At 63.6% G+C, this 18,651-nt stretch overlaps 3 protein-coding genes across 4 annotated transcripts; all 3 read right to left on the bottom strand.

The window, feature by feature from the left end:
- Positions 1 to 65: 65 nt before the first annotated feature.
- Positions 66 to 5,310, bottom strand: TMEM179B (transmembrane protein 179B). 2 transcript variants are annotated; one of them, XM_090050905.1, is made up of 5 exons: positions 5,179 to 5,310; positions 3,567 to 3,754; positions 3,355 to 3,492; positions 669 to 744; positions 66 to 505 (listed from the first exon to the last, which is right to left on the bottom strand). In XM_090050905.1, the coding sequence occupies exons 1-5, from the start codon at positions 5,272 to 5,274 to the stop codon at positions 347 to 349; spliced, it is 657 nt and encodes a 218-aa protein (XP_089907031.1). In that variant the 5' UTR covers positions 5,275 to 5,310; the 3' UTR covers positions 66 to 346. The 2 variants fall into 2 exon arrangements, with proteins under 2 accessions (XP_089907031.1, XP_089907032.1); XM_090050906.1 differs by having other exon boundaries at positions 67 to 505; positions 3,355 to 3,489.
- A 504-nt stretch (positions 5,311 to 5,814) lies between these two features.
- On the bottom strand, positions 5,815 to 12,165 carry TAF6L (TATA-box binding protein associated factor 6 like). The gene is made up of 10 exons (XM_090050876.1): positions 11,946 to 12,165; positions 11,435 to 11,521; positions 11,171 to 11,321; positions 10,851 to 10,901; positions 9,063 to 9,157; positions 8,596 to 8,670; positions 7,818 to 8,038; positions 7,094 to 7,226; positions 6,878 to 7,006; positions 5,815 to 6,671 (listed from the first exon to the last, which is right to left on the bottom strand). The coding sequence occupies exons 1-10, from the start codon at positions 12,096 to 12,098 to the stop codon at positions 5,910 to 5,912; spliced, it is 1,857 nt and encodes a 618-aa protein (XP_089907002.1). The 5' UTR covers positions 12,099 to 12,165; the 3' UTR covers positions 5,815 to 5,909.
- Positions 12,166 to 12,264: 99 nt separating this feature from the next.
- Positions 12,265 to 18,551, bottom strand: TUT1 (terminal uridylyl transferase 1, U6 snRNA-specific). Its single transcript, XM_090050867.1, has 10 exons — positions 18,399 to 18,551; positions 17,871 to 18,061; positions 17,576 to 17,785; positions 16,095 to 16,209; positions 15,861 to 15,991; positions 15,434 to 15,648; positions 15,191 to 15,300; positions 14,912 to 15,034; positions 14,283 to 14,375; positions 12,265 to 14,201 (listed from the first exon to the last, which is right to left on the bottom strand). Exons 1-10 carry the CDS (start codon positions 18,469 to 18,471, stop codon positions 13,018 to 13,020), a joined length of 2,445 nt encoding a protein of 814 aa, XP_089906993.1. The 5' UTR covers positions 18,472 to 18,551; the 3' UTR covers positions 12,265 to 13,017.
- Positions 18,552 to 18,651: the final 100 nt, after the last annotated feature.

The following is an 18,651-nucleotide window of genomic DNA, read 5'->3' as shown; positions in this document are numbered from 1 at the left end:
AGCCTTTTTAATGGAGGTTTTGGTACAAAAGAGGCACAGCTTGGGATACAACCCCCCCCACAGACACCCCCCCCCTGCCGCCCCAGGGCAGGTAGCGCTGGAGACAGCCTGCCCCAGCCTGGCGTGCTTCTGCCCCTGGACTCCAGGCCCGTTGGCTCTAGCATCGGGACGGAGTCGGGCTTGTCAGAGCCCAAAGCCAGGGGGCTCCCAGTGTCTCCAGCCCCTCCACTCTGTGGTGCTGGGTCTAGGGCCCCCCTGCCCCGGAGCCGGTGGCCTGGGCTGCAGCAGGCATCGGAGGCTGGAGAGGGAAGAGGGGAAGAGAAGAGGGTCTGCCGGGGGGGCGCCCTCAGTGCCAAGGCCCCTGGCCCCCAATGATGGCCTCAGTCTCGGCGCTCCACTCGGGGTCCCTGCGGCTCAGGAGGCGGAAGGGGGCATCCTGGCGGCGCTGGAGGAGCAGCACGGCCAGCAGCAGGCCCCAAAAAAAGAAATTCACCCACGCAGTAGCCTGTTGGGGCAAGTGAGGGGGGGCTCAGACCTGGACCTGGAGCCTCATTAGCTGGACCCCCGTCCTCTGCAGCAACCCCATCACCCCCAATTCTCCACCCTCCCCTGGTGCTTGGCCCCAGGTCCCCCAATGTCTCCTGGAGCCCTGGTTCCCAGGCTCGCACCTTGGCGCTGTAGAGGTTGTCGTAGAACCGGCTGCCGTCGGCCGCTACCCACGGGTGTCTCTGGGCGTCCCGGCAGCTGGGGCGGAGAGAGACAGCGTGGCGTCAGCGTGGCGCTGAGTGGCTGGAAGACGTCGAGGATGGGGCCTGGCGAGGGTCCCCCCCGACCCCCTGTTCCTCTCCCCCAGCACAGAGGGTCCGGGGAGTGAGAGCATCAGGCGTCATCTATCCCTCGTTGAGGAGGCTGTCAGCGTTACTCCTGCCCTCTGTCGAATGTCTCTCTTCTAGACAAATGAGGCCCGACCCCACTGGCCTGTCCCCGTTAGCCTGCCCACCCATGGAAACCCCTCAATGCTGCTAATCAGCCTTGCTGCCCTGCTCTGGACCTTCTTGGAGACAGCAGGGTGTTCCCCAGGAGCTGGAGCCACGGCGTTGAAGAGGGGGCTTCGGGTTGTCAAGCTTCCCCCCAAAATGTCAGCTCCAAGGGCAGCGGAGTCCCAAAAAAGCCCATCAGTGGGGGGTTGTGAAGGAAGGGATCACTAATGATGCAGAGAACATGCCTTGCCACGGTGCCCACCCGCGGGTGCCTGCCTACACCATGAGTGCCAGGGGCGCCAGGAGGCTGGAGAATTAGAAAAGGTCCAGGGAAGGGTGGCCAGTGGGATTGAGGGGCCGGGATCAAGTAATCCATGGTGGATCTAGAAATCCATGGGTCAATCTATTAACCTATTGATTGACCCAGAGAGTGGTAGAAGATGGGTCATTTTCGACCTGGAGGGATGTAGGCAGTGGGGCCCCCAGGGCTCGGTCCTCGGGCCCGCACTGTTCAACATCTTCATCAGCGACTTGGATGAGGGGGTAAAAAGCACCTGTTCAAATTTGCTGATGACACTAAGATGTGGGGGGACGTGGGCACGCTAGAAGGGAGCAATAGGCTACAATCGGACCTAGACAGGTTACAGGGGTGGGCAGATGAGAACAGGATGGGATTCAACACTGACAAGTGCAAGGTGCTGCACCTGGGGAGGAACAACCGGCCCCATACCTACAGGCTGGGGAACTCCCTTCTCGGCAGGGCAGAGGCAGAAAAGGATCTTGGAGTCATCATTGATGCCAAGGTGAACATGGGCCGGCAATGTGGGGACGTGGTCAGGAAGGCCGACCACACCTTGTCCTGCATCCACAGATGCATCTCGAGCAGGTCCAAGGAGGTGATCCCCCCCCTCTATGCGGCACTGGTCAGGCCGCAGCTGGAGTACTGCGTCCAGTTTTGGGCGCCGCACTTCAGGAGGGATGTGGGCAGCATGGAGAGGGTCCAGAGGAGGCCACTCGCATGATCAGGGGACAGCAGGGCAGGCCCTATGGGGAGAGGCGACGGGACCTGAACCTGTTCAGCCTCCACAAGAGAAGGCTGAGGGGGATCTAGTGGTCTGCTACAAACTAGTCAGAGGGGACCAGCAGGCACTGGGGGAGTCACTGTTCCCTCGAGCACTGCCAGGAGTGACCAGGAATAATGGCCATAAGTTGACTGAGGTAAGTTGAGACTAGACATCAGGAGGCGCGACTTCACGGTCAGGGCGGCTAGGATCTGGACCCAACTTCCAAGGGAAGTGCTGCTGGCTCCTACCCTGGGGGGCTTCAAAAGGAGGCTAGATAGACACCTTCCCAGGGTCGTTTGACCCCAGTACTCTTTCCTGCCATGGCAGGGGGTCAGACTCAACAATCTGGTCAGGTCCCTCCCGACCCTACCCTACTATGAAACTATAACTAAACTATGATCTATTAATCCATGGATCAATCTGTTAATCCAGGGGCAGGTAATTAATTCGGGCAGAGGGCCGCTTACTGAGTTTTGGCAAGCCATCGAGGGCAGCATGACAGGCAGCCAAGGGCAGATAAATATTAATTTCCTAAATTTTTTAAGGACCCTGCGGGCCATATAGAATGGCTGGCAGGAGCTCACAAGCCACATTTTGCCCACTCCCATGTTAATCCTATGGATCCATCTATTAAACCATTGATGGGTCTGTTAATCCACTGATTGCTCTAGTAGTCCAAGGCTCAGTCTATTAGTCCAGGGATCCATCTATCAATCTACAGATCAATCTATGCAACCACCAATGGATCTATTAATCCACTGTTTTATCTATTAGTCTAAGGCTCAATCTATTAGTCCAGGGATCCATCCATTAATTCACTGATCAGTCTATTAAACTATCGATGGACCTGTTAATCCACTGATTGATCTATCAGTTTGGGGATCAATCTATGATTCCATTGATGGACGAGTTAATCCACAAATCAGTCTGCTAATCCACTAATTAATTTATTAATCCGATGGTGGATCTATTGATCCATGGATCAATCTGTTAATCCATTGATGGACCTATTAACCCATGGGTCTGTCTATTGATTCATGGATCAATCTATTGATCTGCACATTGATCTGTTGATCCACGGATGCAGCTATGACGATGGACCCATCACTCTCCAGCTGTCGAACCGGACGGGTGGAGCAGTTTCCTCCGGTCCCTCTGCCCCGACGTCAGGGGCGCCGATGCCAAGGGGCCGGTCCCCTGCCCTGGGGCTCTGGCTGGTTCCAGGCTCCCCTTCCCCAGCCTGCACGCTGACTGCTAGCGTAGACAGGGCTGGAGGGACCCCAGAGCTTCCCCCGCCGAATGTAACCTACCTGGGCATCAGCTTCTTCTGCAGGATAGAGTGGCACAGGGCATTGGTGCCCACCTCCAGGATGCAGGCCACCACCATGAGGAAGAAGAGGACGAAGGCCGAGGCTGCCAGGGCGACCCCAAGCCAGGCTCTGTCCCTGCTGGCGGAGAGGGTGCCGTGAGTGGGTCGGAGGGGCTGCGGCCCATGCCCCCCCTGCCTGCACCCACTGCTCACCACAGCCCGTCGTCCACGCAGCAGCTGTAGATGCCGTGGAGCAAGGCGGAGAAGGCGGCCAGGGCTGCCACCACGGCCACGGCCGAGACGAAGTAGCACAGCGAGGCCGGGCTCTCGCCCGCCAGCATCAACATCGACCTGTTGGGGCGCACCTCCCCGTACAGCATGCAGCGCCCGCCGAACTCCCCCTGCAGGGGGAGGGGGTTATAGTTGGGGCGGGGGTACTGACTCGACACCCTCCCCCTGAGCACTGCAGTGCGGGGTTCCTGCCCGGCTGGGAAAGCAGAGTTGGGGGGGCAACGTCCTGGACTGCGAGCGGGGGGCGGTGTGCGCATGTCTTGGACACCTGGGTTATGTGCATGTGTCCTGGATGCCTGGGTTCCATGTGCATGTGCACACGTGCCTGCACGCATGTCCCAGGTGCGTGTGCGCGCTCAAGTCCCAGGTGCCTGGGGCCTGCATGTGTCTGTGTGTGTATGCATATAAATGCATCTCCATCTGTGCACCTGTCCTGGATGCGGGAGGGGGGGTGTGTGTCTACCCCGCACGTGCATTTGTGTGTCCTGGAAGCCTGGGAAAGGTGTGCGTGCCTGTGTGCACGTCTTCTGGATGCCTGGGTTCTCAGTGTGCATGTGTGTCGTGGATACTCTAGTGCTTAGTATGTGCATCCCAGACGCCTGGGTTGTGTGCGCGCACGTATCTGCGTGAGTCTCTTTGTCCTGGATGCCTGGGGTGCGTATGTGTGTGTTGCAGACACCTGGGTTCTGTGTGTGTGCGTGCGCGCACATGCATGTATGTGTTCCCCAGATGCCTAGGTTGGACGCATGTGGGTGTGTCTATGCACACCCATACATGCATCTTCATCTATCGTGGGCACCTGGGGTGGGAATGGGAAGGTGCGTACATGTCCTGGATACCCAGGTTTTGTGCGGGTCTGCCCTGGATGCTGGCGGGAGCGGGGCAAGGCGGGGACGGTGTCCCAGCTGCCTGAGATCTGTGTATGTGCGTGTGCGTGCCTGTTGCAGATGCCTGGTGTGTGCATGTGCGCACATCAGTATTTCCTGGACGTGTGTGTGTCCCAGACACCTGGGTTCTCTGTGCACACGTGCGCGTTCAGCCACATGGCTCATGTGCATGTCAGGCCTCCCTCCCACCTGAGAGAATGGTGAAGCCACCCAGTGACACAACTGAGGCTCTGCAGGGAAGCCAGTGGCAGAAGCCACTCCTGCCCCCCCATCCTGTCCCCTCCGCCCGCCCCTGCCAGCCCCGCTGAGCCCTGTGGCCCTTCCCTGCTGCCTTCCTAGGGGCAGGGGGATGATCCATCTGTCCTGATGGCTGAGGCAGGGACAGACCCCCCGCATCTCAACCCGCTCTGGGCAGTGCCAGCAGGTCCCAGCCCCACGCAGTGCCGTGGCTAAGGGAGAGGGCAAAGTCCATCTAACCCTGCAGTGGTGCCCCCTGCGGCCCCTCAGCCTGTGGAGGAAAGCAGGAAGCCCACTGCGCCTCAGCTGCAGGCTAGGCCGGTGCTGCCGGCCCCCCTCGTGCCCTCAGGACCAGGACGAGGGGGCAGGCCTTGGCCAAGGGGGTCTCCAGGCCCCCCGATCCCCGCTACCTGTGTGACAGTGAGGGCCGAGACGCAGATGATGCCGCAGAGGAAGGCAGCGCCGTGCAGGGCCAGCTGGGCCAGCTGCAGCGCCGACAACGCCATCTTCCACCCCAGCCGGCACTGGCCCGGCCCCTCCTTCCCCTTCCCCTTCCCCTGTGGGCCTGGCCTGGCCCAGCCCAGCCCTGCTCAGCCCAGCCCGGGCCGGCGGCGCAGCTGCACGTGGGCTGCCTGGAGCACCGAGACCAAGCTGCCCCCTAGCCAGGGCTCAACCCCTGCCGGGACTCCAGCCAGGCGGAGACCGGCCTTGACCCCCGGCCCCCCGCCCGGGAGACAACCCAGCCACCCGGGCTACTGGCCCTCGGTTACCTGCCTCCCCCGCCCCAGAAGCAGAGGACCCCCACGTCCTGGCTCCCAAGTGCCCCAGCTCTCACCCCCCAGCCCCCAAGCTGGGATCAAACCCAGGGGTCCAGACTCTCGTCACCCCCCACTGCCATTGCAGGGGTGGAGATGGCCCAAGCACCCGGGCTCCCAGCCACCCCCGCCCTCACCTCCAGGCCAGGGCTGGGACCCTAGGGTGGGCAGGGGAGCCCCCCACCGCAGGGACGGGGCGAAGCCGGGAGAAGAGACACACGAGAGCCGAAACACGGCCTGGGGCCCGGTGGCCGCTGTGTCTTTATTCAAGCACCAGCCCCCGGGGGGGTGCTGGGAAAGGCTGGTGCCCCACCAGGGAGCAGGGCTCAGAGGGGCAGGTAGAGGGAGTACTCGGAGAGCCGCCACTTGCGCAGGGGCCGGGCCGTGCGGCCGATCATGGGCAGCTTCTGGGCGTAGCGGGACACGTGGCCGGGCCCGTGGTGCTGGGGGAAGGAGGTCTGGAAGAGGCGGCCGGGGCAGCGCCGCCCGGCCTGGCGCCCCGCGATGACGAAGCTGAAGCGCGGGGCTCCACGCGGCGCCAAGCGGCTCTTCTGGAAGACATCGCGCACGCCGGGCCGGTGCCCGGGCTGCCGGGGGGTGCCGCGGGCGCGAGGGGCCGCGGCCGGCCGGGGGGGCGCGGGGCGCTCGGCCCGGGGGGGCTCCTCATCCCGGGGGCTGACGGTGGCGTTAGCCGTGAGCTGCGGCATCTTACGGCCGGCGTCCCCTGCTCCCGGCGGTGCTGGTACCTCCTTCCTGGCCTCGGGGGCGCGGGGGCCGGGAGCGGGCGGCTGGGGAGGACGCGGGCCCACCCCGGTGCCGAAGCGGGTGGCCAGGCTGTCACCGAAGAAGGCATAGAGCTCGCGGTAGGCGTCGCACAGGGGCACGGCCGGTGGTGGGTGGGTGGTGCCAGCGTTTGGGGGCCCCCCCAGCTGCAGCAGGTGGGTGGCGATGCCGAAGCCGGGCTCTGTGGGGGGGTCCTGGCCAGGGCTGGGGCAGGGCGAGGCGTCGGGCCGGGGGCGGGAGCCCTCAGTCGGGGGCTGGGCCGAGGCCGCCTGCGCTTTCATCTTGAGCAGACGCTCCACGGCCACCTGCAAGGGGGAGCGCTGGGAGAGCGGGCGGGGGCAGCCGGGCCTGCTCCCGGGGAGGCCGAGCTCTTCCATCTCCCCTGGACCCCCTTCCTCCTGCTCCTGGGGGTTATGGTACCTCCTCCGAGCTGGGGGACTGGGCCCAGCCTGCCCTGCCCTCCCCTGAGCCTCCTCCCAGCTGGGGCGGGGGTGGGGGGCAAGCGACTCACCAGGATGGCACCATAGACCTTGTGCCCGTCAGCCTTCACCTGGGCGTTGGAGACCGAGTAGTCGTCCAGCACGGCTTGGAGGTTGGCCCAGTAGGTGGAGAGATGGGGGTACAGCACTCGCTCCACTGCCTGTGGGAGTGGACACCGGGAGAGGCTAGGTGCACCCCGCAGGGACCCAGTGGCAGGGGGACTCAGGGACCACCCCCAGCCCCTCACCTTCCAGCCCAGTGCATGCAGCCCCACAACGGCTCCATAGTGGGAGCAGAGCGGGCGCACAGGGTCAGCCAGCACCTTCTGCAGCGACAGCAGGATCTGGTGGTAGAGCCCACTCACCAGGTCGCCGTGTGTCCTATAGGGCAGAGAAGCAGCTGAAACTCCCCCCTGCCCCCCCCTTCTCCCCAAAGGAAGGGGCTGTGTTGAGCCCAGATGGGAGACAGAGGAGACACGCGGGCTGGATATAACAGGCTGCGCCTGGCTCTGGAGGGCACCACAGGCTGTGCAGAGCAAGCTACAACCAGCTCTGGGTTGGGCACCAACGGCTGGGGATAACAGGCTGCAGCTGGCTCTGGGGGGGCACAGGGTATAACATGCTGTGGGGGGCACTAGGGGCAGGGGCAGGGGCTGGGTAGAATAGGTTGCAGCCAGCTCTGGGATGGGCACCTGTGATTAAGTATAAGAGGCTGCAGCCGGCTCTGGAGGGGTGCGGACTATAACATGCAGCTGGCTCTAGCGAGTCGAGAGCTAGGTATAACAGGTTGTGGCCAGCCCTGGGGGGTGCTGGATACAACATGCAGCTGGCTCTGGGGAGCTGGGTATTTCAGCTGGGGGTGCCAGGGGCTGGGTATAACATGCAGCCAGCGCCGTGGGGGAGCCAGGGGCCAGGTACAGCAGACTGCAGGCAGCTCTGGAGGATCCTTGTGCCCCCCCGACGCGGCCTCACCAGAAGATGTGGCTGAGCAGCAAGGCAGCATAGTCACGCAGGGTCCAGTGGTCGTTGAGGGGGTTGATGGAGGCGGCCAGTGGCTCCAGGACGCAGTAGGTGACGCTGGCAATAAGGCTGCGCGCGTAGGAGCCCAGACACACGTATGGGTTCTGGATCAGGCTCCGCGCGATGTGCAGCAGCCGGCTCAGCTGCTCCAGGTCGTGGCTGACTGACTTCACCTGCAGTGGAGTTGGGGGTCAGCCCCAAGCGCAGGTCTCTGACCTGCAACCTACCTGCCACCCCTGGCCGTGGCTCCACTGCCTCCCAAACCTGCCCCCACCCTCAAGATTTCACCTGCGATGGAGTGGGGTCGGGGTCACAGTCAGGTCCCGACCTCCGATCCCTGTGGTCACCCCAACCATTCCTGCCCCACCCCGGGTACAGCTCCACCATCCCCCAAGCCTGCTGCCACCCCCAGACTTCATCTGCAAGAACAAAGCAGGGTCGGGGGCACTGTCAGCCTAGGCCCTGACCTACGGCCTTTGTGCCACCCCTGGATATGCACTGCCCCCCACCCCTGCAAACCTGCCCCCACCCCCGGGACTTCCCCTGCAAGAACAGAGCAGGATCAGGGGTTACCATCAGCCCCAAGCCCTGACCTGTGACATGACCCCCCACAACCTTCCTGCCACACCTGAACGTGCCCCCCTGCAACCTCTCCCCATCCCTAGAATTTCCCCATAGGAACGGAGCAGGGTTAGGGGTCACCCCCCTCCCTGCCTGCAGCTCCACTCACCCCGCTGACCACGTAGACGAAGTAGGGCAACAGTGCCGCAATCTTGGAGTTGGTCTGGAGGTCCTGGAGGGCGACCTGCGGGTACAGGAAGGGCTTGGGCCATAGGCAGGTGCCCCTGGCAGGTCTCCAGCCTGACCCCAGCCCCAGAAATCACTCCTCTGCTGCAGTGGAGACCAGGAGGCCTTTATAGCAGGGCAAACTCCTGCCCTGGCAACACTGGGGAAATGGCTGGGCAAGCTCTGGGCTCTCCATCCTTGGGGGAAGGGGAGCCCTGCTCCTCTGTGCGCCTGGCCCTGGGGCTTTGCTGGCTAGGAAGGAAGCTCCCCCCCGGGAGAGCAGTGACTGGGCTGTGTCAGGGCTCTGCTGGGGCTCAATCTGGAGGCTCCTGGTGCCCTGCTCTGAGTCACCGCCAGGCCGCCTTGGGTGTCAGAGGGGTCTGCCCCACCACTCCCCCTGCTCCCACCCACCTTCATCAGCTGGGGGTCGTCACCCAGCACGGCCCGCGTCACATGCTGGTAGTAGTTCAGCAGGTCGTCTGTGAGTGTGGAGACGGCGCTGGGCACTGCGCAGGGAGATGCATTAGTGGGAAGCTGCCGGACAGCCCCCCACGCGACCGCCCGAAGGAGGCAGGGACGTGGAGCCGTAGAAGCAGCTCCTCTTGGGGGCCCCAAAGCTGGAAGTAGCCAGGGATGGGGGGGGGGAAGCAATTGGGTGGGCAGATCACAGCCAACACAGGCAGCCAGCGGCAAAAGGGGTGAAGCGGGCTGGGAAAGGCAGTGGGTGGTGGGTTATAAGACCCTAAGTCCTGCCACGACTGGGTCCACCCAGCCCAGTCTCCAGAGAGGGAGAGACACTGGGTCTTGGCAGGATTTTCCCGTTTCTCTCCCACATGCAGCCTCCAGCATTGAGGATCCAGGTAGTTCTGCTACAGAGTCCGTGCCCCTCATGCCCATGCTCCAGAGCCACTGATGCCCCTTTCCTCCAAGGACGTATTTGGTTCCTTGGGGAATGGGGCTGAACTCCCAGCTCCCCCGACGTCTGATGACAACGAGCCTTGAGCTCAAATTCCAGGCTGGGGGACAAGAACTGCCTCGGGTCGGCTTTAAACTGCTGACCTGCTAATTTCACTGCGACTCTTGTCCTTGTCTGGTGAGAGACAGGCCACAAGAAATCCCTGAGGACTTCCTCTCCCACACTGAGTAGGTTGTAAACCCTCGTCCTAGCCCCTGGCTCTGTGCTGACCAGGCCTGCCCTCCTCAGTGTCGCCTCCTAAAGAATCGTAGACAATGAGGGTTGAAGGGACCTCAGGAGGTCACACCTAGTCCACCCCCCTGCTCCAAGCAGGACCAGCCCCAACTGCATCTTCCCAGACGAGGCTTTGTCTGCCTGGGTCTTAAACACCTCCAAGCATGGAGACTCTACTGCCTCCCTGGTAACCTGTTCCAGTGCTTTACTACTCTCCTAGTGAAAGTTTTTCCTAATATCCAGCCTCAACTTCCCTTGCTGCAGCTGGAGCCCATTGCACCTTGTCCTGTCGTCTGCCCCCACTGAGAACAGCCCAGCCCCATCCTCTGCAGCCCCTCTGCAGGGAGGTGGAGGCTGCTATTCAATCCCCCTCGGTCTTCTCCTTTCCAAACTAAGCCCAGCTCCCTCAGCCTCTCTCCACAGCCATTTTCATTGTCCTCCACTGGACTCTCTCCAACTTGTCCACATCCTTTCTGTACCGGGGGGGTGCACAGCTGGACACAGGACTCCAGATGTGGCCTCCCTAGTGCAGAATAGAGGGGAAGAATCACTGCTTTCAATCTGCTGGCAACGCTCCTCCCAATGCAGCCCAGGACGCCAGTAGTCTTCTCTGCAACCAGGGCACGCTGCTGGCTCATACCCATCTTATTGCCCACTGTCACCCCTAGGTCCTTTTCTGCAGAGCTCCTGCCCAGCCCGTCACCCCCAGCCTGTCCCGGTGCGTGGGACTGCTCTGTCATAAGTGCAGAACTTTCCACTTGTCCTCGCTGAACTTCCTGAGATTTCTGTTGGTTCGATCCTCCAGTGTGTTGAGACCTCTCTGGAAGCCCCTCCAGACCACTAATCTCCCTTGTTGCCCCTTTCTAGCTCCTCTCTCCCCACGTGGCAGTGCAGGGACCAGAACGGGGCACAGCACTCAAGAGGTGGATGCACCATGGATGTTATTGTTGCCAGGGAGCTCCTGGGGCTGGGGGGCACCGTGCAGGGGCGGGGGAGGCTGGGGCTCTTACCGCTTCCCTGAGGCTCCAGGTTCCCTTTCCCATCCAGGTAGGAGACGTGCACTGTGAACATGAATGGGGGAGGGGGTACCAGATATTCCTGCTGAACCCCCCCAACCCAGTCAGATGATCCTCAACCCCCCCCAGCCCAGGACTGGATGGAGACGGGGTGGCGTGGGTGTTCCCCAGAGCCCCCCCAGGGCTGGGAGCAGGGGGCAGAGACCTGGGATGAGCCCTGGGGCAGGGGAGACATCTCCAGCCCCAAGCAGCCACAGCCCAGGGAGGTTCAGCTGTTGGGGGGGGGGGTGTCCCGTTGTGGGGGGGCCACATACCTCTGACGGCCGCCTCGGCGCAGCCCTTGGGGATGTTGGTGGCCAGGGCCAGCTCCACCAGGTTGACCTCCCGGTCCTCCTGGAAGTATAGCTCCCCCTCCTTGACGGGCCGGAAGGGCAGCGCGTCCTGGGAGCCGTAGCCGCAGATCACCTAGGATGACCCCCCGCCGCGGTCAGCCAGGGCAGGGGGAGATGCGAGCCCCCTTCCCCCCAGGGGCACGAGGCCAGGGAGGCAGCTAATACAGCCCCCCCCCCCACGCTCACCTCTACATTGCTCCAGCGCAGCGCCCGGTTGAAATCCTCGACTGTCAGCTTGCGCCGCTTGGTGTGCTTCATGAACTGGGAGCTGTTCTGGGAGCGGGGGGCAAAGGCAAGAGGGGCATCACTGGGACATGCCCCCCCTACGAGGGGTGGTCAAATGGGTGTGGGGATCGGGGGCATGGTGGGGCCGGGCGGGGGGCCTGGGGAGAGCGAAGGGCAGCATTAGGGGCGCACACAGGCTCTGCGGGGCTGGGCGGGGGGCCCAGAGAGGCACGGCCCAGGGGTTACTGAGGCGGTGGGGGTGACTGGTAGGGGGGGCCTGGAGATCTGGGGAACCCCCAGGGGCAGCGGGAGAGGGCCATGCCACGGGGCACCGGTAGTTGCTGGCGAGCACGAGGAAAGGGGGTGGTATCGGGGGTCAGGAGGCTGGGGGGGCCGGGGGGCGGGGACGTGGGGCGACGCAGGGGCGTGCCAGGCGGGGGCCGGGCGGCGGGGGGCGTGGCCTGCCCACTACCTGGGCGGCCTCGCGCAGGCGGTAGCAGACGTCCTCGGCCAGCAGCGCGGCCACGTCGTCGGGCAGCTCCGGCCCCAGCCCCGCGCTCTCGGCCATGAGCCGCACGGACTCGCGGGGCAGCTCCACGAAGCGGCGCTCGTCGCGCTCCGCCATGGCCGGGACGACACGTGCGCCGCGCCGCGCCGCGCCGCGCCGCGCCGCGCCGAGGGGGACCCGGCCCCGCCCCCTGGGGGCGCGCGCCAGCCCGCGCCGAACCCCGGCCGCCCGCGGATGACGTAGGCGGGCCGCTGCCACGTGACTCCGGGCTCTTAAAAGGCCCGCGCCGGACCAGACCCACGTGGCTCGAGGCTCTTAAAGGGCCAGGAAAAGGTTTCTTCCACGCCCTCCCCTTTCACACCGGGGCGGGGCGACGTGCGGCCTGGCTGCGGAGACACCAGGTCAACCCCCCTTCAGGTGCACTGGGGAGAATGGGTGCCAGAGCCCCTGCACCCAGGGGTGCCACAGGGCACCATCAGCACTGCCCCTGCTGGATCCCACTCCAGCCCTGGCACAGGAGGCTCCACGGCTCCCCACGCAGAGGCCAGGGTGGGGCAGCTGCATACGCCTGAGGCGCCCCCCCCGCTTGCATGGAGCCCTGCAGGACTGCAGCTTCGCAGACCCTGGGGCCAGGCGTGGTGCCCCAGAGCTGCCCACTCGGGACTAGCGCTCCCTCGCTGAGCTCGGCCAAGCACCTGAGCCCGGCCCTGGGTGCCCAGGGCTCTGCCAACAGCAGCCGCGGAGACAGACGCCATCCAGCCACACGCAGACGAGGCTGCCGGGCTGAAGCGTCAGCCTGAACGGGGCAGGCAGAGACCACGCAGGCAGATGCGGCTGCCACGTTCCCCACCCCCCAACCCAGAGGGGACGGAGAGGGAGATGCCCCCCGCCCCAGCTCACAGGAGACCAGGACACGGGCTGGGACACGAGCAGGACCTTTATTCTCCCCCCAGCTGGGTGCGGCGTGCATGTAACAGGGCAGTGTCACAGCGTCCCCTGAACCCTACTCCCAGCCAGCCCCACGCAGCCGAGTTGCTCACTGGGGGTCTCTCTCGGCCCCCGGCGGGACTGGGGGTGGGCCTGGCTCTGGGTCCAGCTCTGTCCTGAGCGCTGGCCCTAGCTCCGGGCTGGCCTCCCCCACGCAGCTGAGGTAGCGCTGGAGCATGGTGGGCAGGAAGCTCTGCAGGAAGTGGTAGAAGTCCTGGAAGAGCGTAGCGTGCTCAGGGGCGGGCGTGAAGCGCAGGCTGGCCTGGGCGTCCAGGCGGGCGCAGGCTGTGAACCGCAGCAGCGGCTCCCCGCTCGCCTCCTGCCGGGCGATGGCCGCCGACACCTTCTCCTCCAGCTCCAGGGACCGTGCGGCCTCCTGCTCAGTGCCGGCCTCTGCCCGGGGGCTGCTGTGCTGGGGTCGCAGCTGCCGCCGCACCCGGCGCCGGCCCACCCATACCCGATGCCACAAGGCGCAGCTCCAGCTCACAGCCCCTGCCTCTTCCAGGGCCTCTGCCCGCGGCCTCTTGCGGGCAGGGGAGACTGAGACAGGGCTGGGGATCCCCTCCTCTTCGCTCAGGGGGCGCTTGAGCCCAGCAGCCAGTGGCTTTCCTGTGGTGGTAGGGGCATCCACAGGCTCCCTCGGGGCTGCTGGCTGCTGGGCTGGGGAGGTTGGGGGCTCCCCAGTCTCCCCCTGTTGAAGGGATACCCCGGAGGGCTCCAGGAGCTGCTCTGCATGTCCAAGGGGCTGACCGCAGAGCTCTACGCAACTGCACTTTAAGACATCTCTGAGCACAAAGGCAACACCAGCGCACACGTGCCCAAACCAGCTCTGCCGGGAGCTGGGATCTAGGCCCAGCTCACGCCGACGGGCAGCCGGGGCCAAGGGCAGGGCGAGGAGCAGCCCGTCGGAGTCCAGCTCGCCGGCCTCAGGCTGGAAGAGGCGCACCAAGCCCCAGGGCCGGCCCTTGGTGGACTTGCACTGGTACTGCAGGCTGCGACAGTATTTGGCAGCCCGGGTGCAGCAGACTCGCAGGCGCCGGGCCATGCGCTCCGTGACGTTGGCGGCCACATTGTGGCTGCGCTCGAAGGGGTCCTGCAGGGTGACAGGGCCCAGGCGCAGCCCTGCACCTGCCACCGCCTCCAGGGGCAGCATCTGGCCCTCGCACAGGGAGATCACGTGGCCTGAGAGCTCCTGTTCCCCGAACTCGCGGAAGAAGTCGGCCAGAAGGACGCCTGGGGGGAGCAGGAAAGAAGTGGGGTGAGGACAGGGATCCCCGCATGGCCCCTCTGCCCCCACCCCTCCACAGCACTCACGCAGGCTCTCTGTGTTGGTGTTGGGCTCCAGCCGTGCTGCGTCCCGGGGGAAACTGCAGTCCCACCCATCCACGACCACCCGCTCCTCACCCCCTGGAAGGAGGGAGATGGTTAGCGATCCCCAGCCACGCCAGAGACCACATGTCAGGGAGGTCTCAGCCCCTCCTGCCCTGGGGCCTTCCTGGAGCAGGTGAGAAGGGCACCAGGCAAGGCTGGGACTGTCCTGCTCCAAGTTAAGAACAGGGATGGATGTAACCCCTGGGACCCTGCTAAGCCTGGCACCTCATGGGCTCCTGGTGAAGGAAATGGAGCATGAAAGTTGCTGGATTCAGGGTACAGGGATGTCACATGCACATATGTGCATGCACACCCCCGGCTCATGCTCTTGCACACAAGCACACGCACCCACATGTGGCAGCTCCAGGCAGCCTGTGTAACTGCAGCTAGTTTCAGGCACAGCACATGGCTCTCCCATGGGCACCATGCCAAGCTTGATGGGACGTTTTTTGGCACAGAGCTCCCTTTACTTCCCTTATTGGTGCCCAGCCTCCTGGTGCTCCTGGGCCCGAGCATCCCCTGCCTCCCCATGCTCAGGCATGCACAGCCCCAGGGCACAGAGCATGCCCTACCTGCCAGCTGCTGGAGACGGGTCATGGTGGGCAGGATGGGTGGGGAGCGCGTCTGGAGGAAGAAGACCACCAGCAGTGTCAGGGCATAGTTGGTGAAGAGTGGGCCGCCTCCATGCGGGTTACCTGGGGGGTGGACACGACTGTGAGATGGGAGGGCTATGCCCTGCACCCCCAACTGTCCCCCACACTGGCCAAACCCAGAGCCCTGGACAAAGCCACAGCTCTGCCTGGTGCTGGCTGTCCCACACCCAGCGAGAGGGGGGAAGCGGAGGTCCTCACCCGCCAGGCCCTGCTGCTTGGCCCAGTAGCGCAGCACGTAGACCAGCGGTCGCACTCGCTCATCAGCCTCGGTGCAGAGCTGCAGGAACTGCGTGTTGCACAGACCCAGCCTGGAGAAGGTGGGGGTTGGGAAATGTCAGGGGGGGCAGCCCCCACTCCCACCTTTGCCTCTACAGTGGCAGCTGCCTCATCGACCTCCCCCTCCCAGGGCAGCAGTCCCCAGACCCCATGAAGAGCCCGCACCGGTTGTTGAGGGAGATGTCGCCGCACAGCCCTGAGTCCTTGTGGCTGAACTTGACAACAGGGCGCCTAGCACTGGGCACAGCCTGCACGCGATGGACCCCAGGCACGCAGCTCTGCAGCACAGTGCGCACCACCTCCAGCACCTCCGGTGCCACCCCCAAGTCGATGTCACTCAGGATTGAGTCCTCTGCGGCTGGCTCTGCCCCCTCGCAGCACTATGGGGGAAGCCAGGAGCAGGGGGAACAATTACCAGAGAGAAGAGGGAGCAGGACAGCCCAGAACCTGACCCCCCTGGGTTCTGACACTTGCCTTTCATGTTAGACCCCAGGGGTCCTGGCACTGCCCCCCCACCCCAGCACCCCCTGAAGTTCCCTAGCAATACCCCCTCTTAGCACCCAGAGTCTCAGTGCTGCCACCCAGCCCTTACCTGTGCCTCTGGGACCCCCCTGGTCGAGGCCTGGAAAGTTTTCGTCTTCTCCAGGTCCAGGAAGAGATCAAGATCACAGCCATGGACATCGAACCCATTGATGGATGAGCCAAAGGGGAGGACGGAGCAGCCTTGTCGCAACAGGGGGAAGAGGTCACACTGACGTGGGGGTGGGGGGCAGAGGTCACTGTGATGATCCCCATCCCCCCGACCGAGCACAGGGGTGGGCCTCACCAGGCAAAAACTCCTGGAAGACTTCCTGGAAGAGGGTGACCAGCAAGTGTCGCAGGTGCCGCTCGTCCTCAGAGAACTCAAACAACTGCACCAGGCGTCGCATCTGGGCATCCACCTGTGGGTTGGGTGGCAAAGAGGGGGGTGGCTGTGATCTGTCAGCGCATAGGACAGACCTGGGAGCCACCCCAGACCCTGAAAGCATCAGCACAGCTGCTCTCACGGAGGCAGACACAAGGGTGGGGAGGAGGAGGAACAGAAACAGAAAGGATCGTGATGTCCATTTCTACATCTCTGGTGGGTCCATAGCTTAAATGCTGCACCCAGCACTTGTCCCCGCACCCCCAACAAGAGAGAGAAGAACAGAGAAGGTGCACAGAAGGGCGGTTTGGAGATGCTTCCCCAGGAGAGACTAACAAGGCCAGGCCCAGTCAGGGCAGAAGAGAAGCTCAAGGAGGAAAAACAAAACGCTCAAGGGGAAAGAAAATGTCAGTAGGATTTACTACAGCCTGTCCCTCAAGACAAGAAAGAGGAGTCACAGTGAGATGACCAGGCTGTCAGCTTAAAGCCAGCATGAGGAAGTTCTTTCGTACCCAGGCTGGAACTAAAGCGCAGCGCTCGTTGCCCCCAGACGTGGGGGAATATGGGGGGGGGTTCAGCCAGATTTCCCAAGGGACCAAACACGCCCTTGGAGAAAAGAGGCATTGGAAGCTATGGAGCACAGGAGCGAGCAGCACAGCCTCTAGATTAACAATGTAAATACCAATTAAAGAAACGTTCATTTAACTTGCTGCAAGTACAACAGTCGAGCACAGAGATGGGGACGGACCTGGAAGAACAGGGCTCCAGCCCCTACTCTAGAAATCAGTGGGAGGAAGGGGAGAGTGTGGAGCTTTGGACTGGCACTGGCACCTGTCCTACCCTACCCTGCTATAGAGGAGGGGCTGTGCCCACCCACCCAGAGCAGTGTGGGGTGGTGGGGGCCAAAGCAGTCTGGTCAGGTAGGCAGCATAGCTAAGGAAACCCTGGGGGGGGAACAGACAACCCCTCCCCTCCTCCTCGCTCCTCTCTCCCTCCAGTTTCTGCTGGGGCACCACAGGGCTTCCCTTTCCTTTTCCTTTTCCCTTCCCCTTCCCTCCCCTCCCAGACTGCACCTGGCCCCAAGCTGAAGAATAAGGGCAAGCTAAAACCAGTTATCATGCTTAAGTAATTAATCGTTTAATTGTTCACATCCCTATTCTGAATCAGACCCTCCTGGAGCCTCAGTGCTGGAGGCTCCATGTGCGAGAGGGACACCCTGCTCACACCCAACTGCTCTCCCTCCCCCCAGCCTCCTCCGTCTCCAGCTGGGGGACCCAGGAGACCAGGCCAGGTGGACCTAGCACCCAACAGTCCACAACAGAACCTTACATTGGAGAAAAAGAACATCAGCTGGGGGCAGGGACCACGAACCCTCGTGTCCCCTTTTCCCAGCACACACTCACGTCCTCAGCCTGGCACAGGTCCTGCTCCAGCTTCTCGGGACTCAGCAGCTCGCGGCGGGCACCCCCCTGCCGCTTGGGGGGTGCATAGGCAAACTCCTTCTGCTCCCGAGGCTTCACCCGCAGCCGCTGCCCCCCCAGGCTGTGCTGAGGCTGGGCCAGGACCTTCTCCAGCGCCGCCTGGTCCTCCAGCTCCACAATGGCATAGACGCCCTGCAAGGAACAGAGCACGGGAAAGCTATCAGGGCGGGCAAGGCGGGAGGAGGGCTGTCCGCTCCCTGCCAGTGCCAGGGCTGACCTTGTCCTTGTCCATGACCACGCTGGCCACGCCGCCAAAGGTCTGGAAGTAGTCGCTGAGCTCAGCCACATCCGTGCCCTTGCGGAAGCCGCTGACGAAGACACTGCGCTGTGCCTGGGCCTGGCGCTGGGCCCGCAGCCCTACCAGCCGCCCATGCTTGCGGCCCCGCAGGTGGTCGTCCAGGCTGGGCCCTGCTAGGGGCAGGGCAAGCGTTAGTGCAGGGGCACAAAGAGCAGGTGGGTCAGGGATGTCTGGATGAAAGGAAGTGAGGTCACTGGTCTCCAACTCAGGGGTGAGGTCAGGGGTCACAGCTAAACGAGTCTGTCCTGAGGGGAGTGAGGTCACAGGGCCCTGGGACGGAGGAGTGAGGGGTCTCAGCCTGGTCCCAGGGGAGACTGGGTCTAAGGTAAGGTGATCTAACACGAGGGGGTGACACCAGGGGTCAGTCTGACCCTACAGGTCAGAGATCAGGCCAACATTTCAGCCCCGCCCTGACCCACATGGTGACCCCTGACCCCCCCTGCTCACGGTTAGCGGCGGTCACGTGGCAGAGGCGGCAACGGAAGCCTCCACGGGGCAGAGACTCCACATCCGGCTCCATCCCGGCTCGCGCTCCGTGCGGCCGGAAGTGTCCGTCCCTGAGATTCCCCCGGAAGCCGCTCCTCGCCGGAAATAGTCCGTCTACGATAGACATCCCCCGAAAATCGTCGTGTTTCCCGCTCCCTCCCTGCCGGAAGTGGTCCGTCCCCGATACGCCTCCTTCAACTCTGCCTGCCCTGTC

Source organism: Crocodylus siamensis, chromosome 6 (genome assembly GCF_052110815.1).
Source record: "Crocodylus siamensis isolate JL-2025a chromosome 6, ASM5211081v1, whole genome shotgun sequence".
Taxonomy (NCBI): domain Eukaryota; kingdom Metazoa; phylum Chordata; order Crocodylia; family Crocodylidae; genus Crocodylus; species Crocodylus siamensis.
Note: the sequence above shows the minus strand (reverse complement) of the source record. Positions and strands in the feature narration are given on the sequence as shown.